Genomic DNA, 2842 nt, shown 5'->3' on the forward strand with positions numbered 1-2842 from the left:
ATAAAAAAGATAAAAAGTATATTATTTTAATATACCCCAAGCAAGTTCTAAGTTAAAAGGATCCAATGATTCAAAAACAAGACACTTTTCTTCCTCCTAGGTGATATACTCATGCATAGTATGTTTTTCGTCTCCAAAAATTATTTATTTGGTAAGTTAAAAATATCATGTGTATCATGTGTCCATATGTTTATCTAATAATATTTTTTAGTTTGTATATTTTAGAGGAGTGATCTATTGGGCAAGACCTCAACGTTGCACTTGATTGAGAGATTTTGGGAGAAATTTGAAAAAGAAAAATAAAAAGGTGTGTGAAATTAGGTAAAATGTAAATATATTTTATTTATATTTTATTTATATTTTACATTTTTCTTTCTCTTTTCAAATCCCTCCTCAAATTTCTTAACTAAACAAAACGTGAAGAGCTAAGGACTCAGATGTCACACTTAAGTGGTGTTACACAGTAGAGCTATTTAATCATGCACCTGTAAGTCACAAACTCACACACAAGCAAAAACTCTAACACACACTCTTAACACTGAGTACAATTAACCCATATTTAGAAGGAGAAAAAAAAGTTCATCCGATCAATTATATTTATTATTGTCCAAATAACTGACCCGAAAAGAGTCAAACATGCGACCCAGAGGATTATACCCCAAGGCCATATTAGGTCTGCTAGCCCCTTGGGTTAAAAATGTACATGCAAACTACAAAAATAAAAATGTGCCAAGACAACCAATGGATGATGCATGCTTACATTAGACGTTATAAATGTAGTCAAAAGAGATGACATCAATTATCAACCACTTACCAAATACGCGTGTTTGGTTGTAGTAACTTGTTTCACATTTAACTTTTCACAGCTAAGCCCATAATATCTGATATATATGTCTGTAAAAATATGGTCCCTTAACACCGACTCTCGTTTCTACTCAAGAACTTTCCTCTGATTTTTCCTCTCTCTCTCTCTCTCTCTCTCTCTCTCTCCCTATAAATTCAGTTTCCCACATACCCAATCTCTCATCAACTCAAAACTCATCACTGCAAGCAATCTTCATTCACATCCCTATAAAACTCTCATCTTTTCAATACCAACCACAAAAACATCAATGGCTTCTTCTTCTTCTAGCTCAGTATTGTTTATGATATCTGCAGTTATATTAAGCTCTGTATTGGCTGTTGTCTCAGCTAGTAACTTCAATCAAGACTTCACCATCACATGGGGTGATGGCAGAGCTAAGATCCTCAACAATTCCCAACTTCTTACCCTTTCCCTCGACAAAACTTCTGGCTCAGGCTTCCAATCTAACAATGAATATCTCTTTGGAAAGATAGATATGCAGCTCAAGCTTGTGCCTGGAAACTCTGCTGGCACTGTCACTGCCTACTATGTATGTTTTTCTTACTTTTAGGAAGCTGGTAATCAATCAATGTTTTTCTAGATATATGATTTTATAATTAACATGTAAATTTTATTCTTGTATTGCAGTTATCATCACAAGGATCAACCCATGATGAGATTGACTTTGAATTCTTGGGTAATTTGAGTGGCGATCCTTACATTCTTCACACTAATGTGTTTAGCCAAGGCAAAGGCAATAGAGAGCAACAATTCTACCTCTGGTTTGACCCTACTGCTGATTTCCACACATACTCTATCCTCTGGAACCCCCAACGCATCATGTAAGTACCCTAAAAACAGTGAAAATTGACATTTCTATCAATTTTACATTTTAGATTTTGTATTGATTGAATAATTTTTTGTCCCCATTTCAGTTTCTCTGTTGATGGAACACCCATTAGAGAGTTCAAGAATGCAGAGTCAGTTGGTGTTCCATACCCAAAGAACCAACCCATGAGGATATACTCCAGTCTGTGGAATTCTGATGATTGGGCAACAAGAGGTGGCCTTGTGAAGACTGACTGGACTCAAGCTCCATTCACTGCTTCATACAGAAACTTCAATGCCAATGCTTGCATTTGGTCTTCAGGATCATCTTCTTGTTCTTCGTCATCATCTAATAGCAATGCATGGCTCTCAGAACAGTTAGACTCCACAAACCAAGGAAGAATGAAATGGGTGCAGAAGAACTACATGATATACAATTATTGCACTGACTCAAAAAGATTTCCACAAGGATTTCCTCCAGAATGCAGCATGTCATAAAATATTAAACACAAACTGTATATCACTTCCACTATTCAATTCGTTTATTATTTAATCTTTATCATTGTAATTGCGCTTAGAGCCAATAAAACATATCATTACTTTTCTATATTATCCACAATGATGTTTGAGTCTGTGATTAATCTCTTCCTCTATTTTGGAGTGAAATGGTTTAAAAGAATTATCTGCAATCGAATGAAATTATTTTTCTTTCAAGCAAGATAGTGGAAATTATTTTTCCTGTTGTAACTAGTGTTTTGAACAAGTCAAGTTGGCCAAGTAATAAATTGTTTAAATTTGACTAACATTCTTAACCAATTTGAGAATGTGTTTAAACGTGATCTTATTATTGTTTGAGTTTAAAATTGAATTGGTTTTGTCAGTTTACTTTTAAAACACTGATTGATTTTAACGTTTCATTTTTATTTTTTTTAAAAAGGGTTGGTTTTACTATTTGATTTTACAATTGCAAAACTTTCCGGTTTGGTTTTTAAAATGATTTATACAGATTGATCCTACTATTTGATTTGAAATAGAGTCCGTTTTACCATTTGATTTTGAAAATGTGTTGATCTTACTATTTGATTTTAGAATCGAGATAATTATCCCATTTGATTTTTTAAATGATTCATTTTACCAATTGATTTTAAAGTAGATTGATGCTTGGTCTGG

The 2842-nt window shown here is 33.5% G+C and overlaps 1 protein-coding gene across 1 annotated transcript; it reads left to right on the forward strand.

Moving 5' to 3' along the window:
- Positions 1-914: 914 nt before the first annotated feature.
- On the forward strand, positions 915-2284 carry LOC114314446 (putative xyloglucan endotransglucosylase/hydrolase protein 23). Its single transcript, XM_028260930.2, has 3 exons — positions 915-1394; positions 1493-1686; positions 1780-2284. Exons 1-3 carry the CDS (start codon positions 1113-1115, stop codon positions 2168-2170), a joined length of 867 nt encoding a protein of 288 aa, XP_028116731.2. The 5' UTR covers positions 915-1112; the 3' UTR covers positions 2171-2284.
- The last annotated feature ends 558 nt before the right edge of the window (positions 2285-2842 follow it).

This window comes from Camellia sinensis, chromosome 8 (assembly GCF_055761805.1).
Source record: "Camellia sinensis isolate YWXY chromosome 8, ASM5576180v1, whole genome shotgun sequence".
Classification (NCBI taxonomy): Eukaryota; Viridiplantae; Streptophyta; class Magnoliopsida; order Ericales; family Theaceae; genus Camellia; species Camellia sinensis.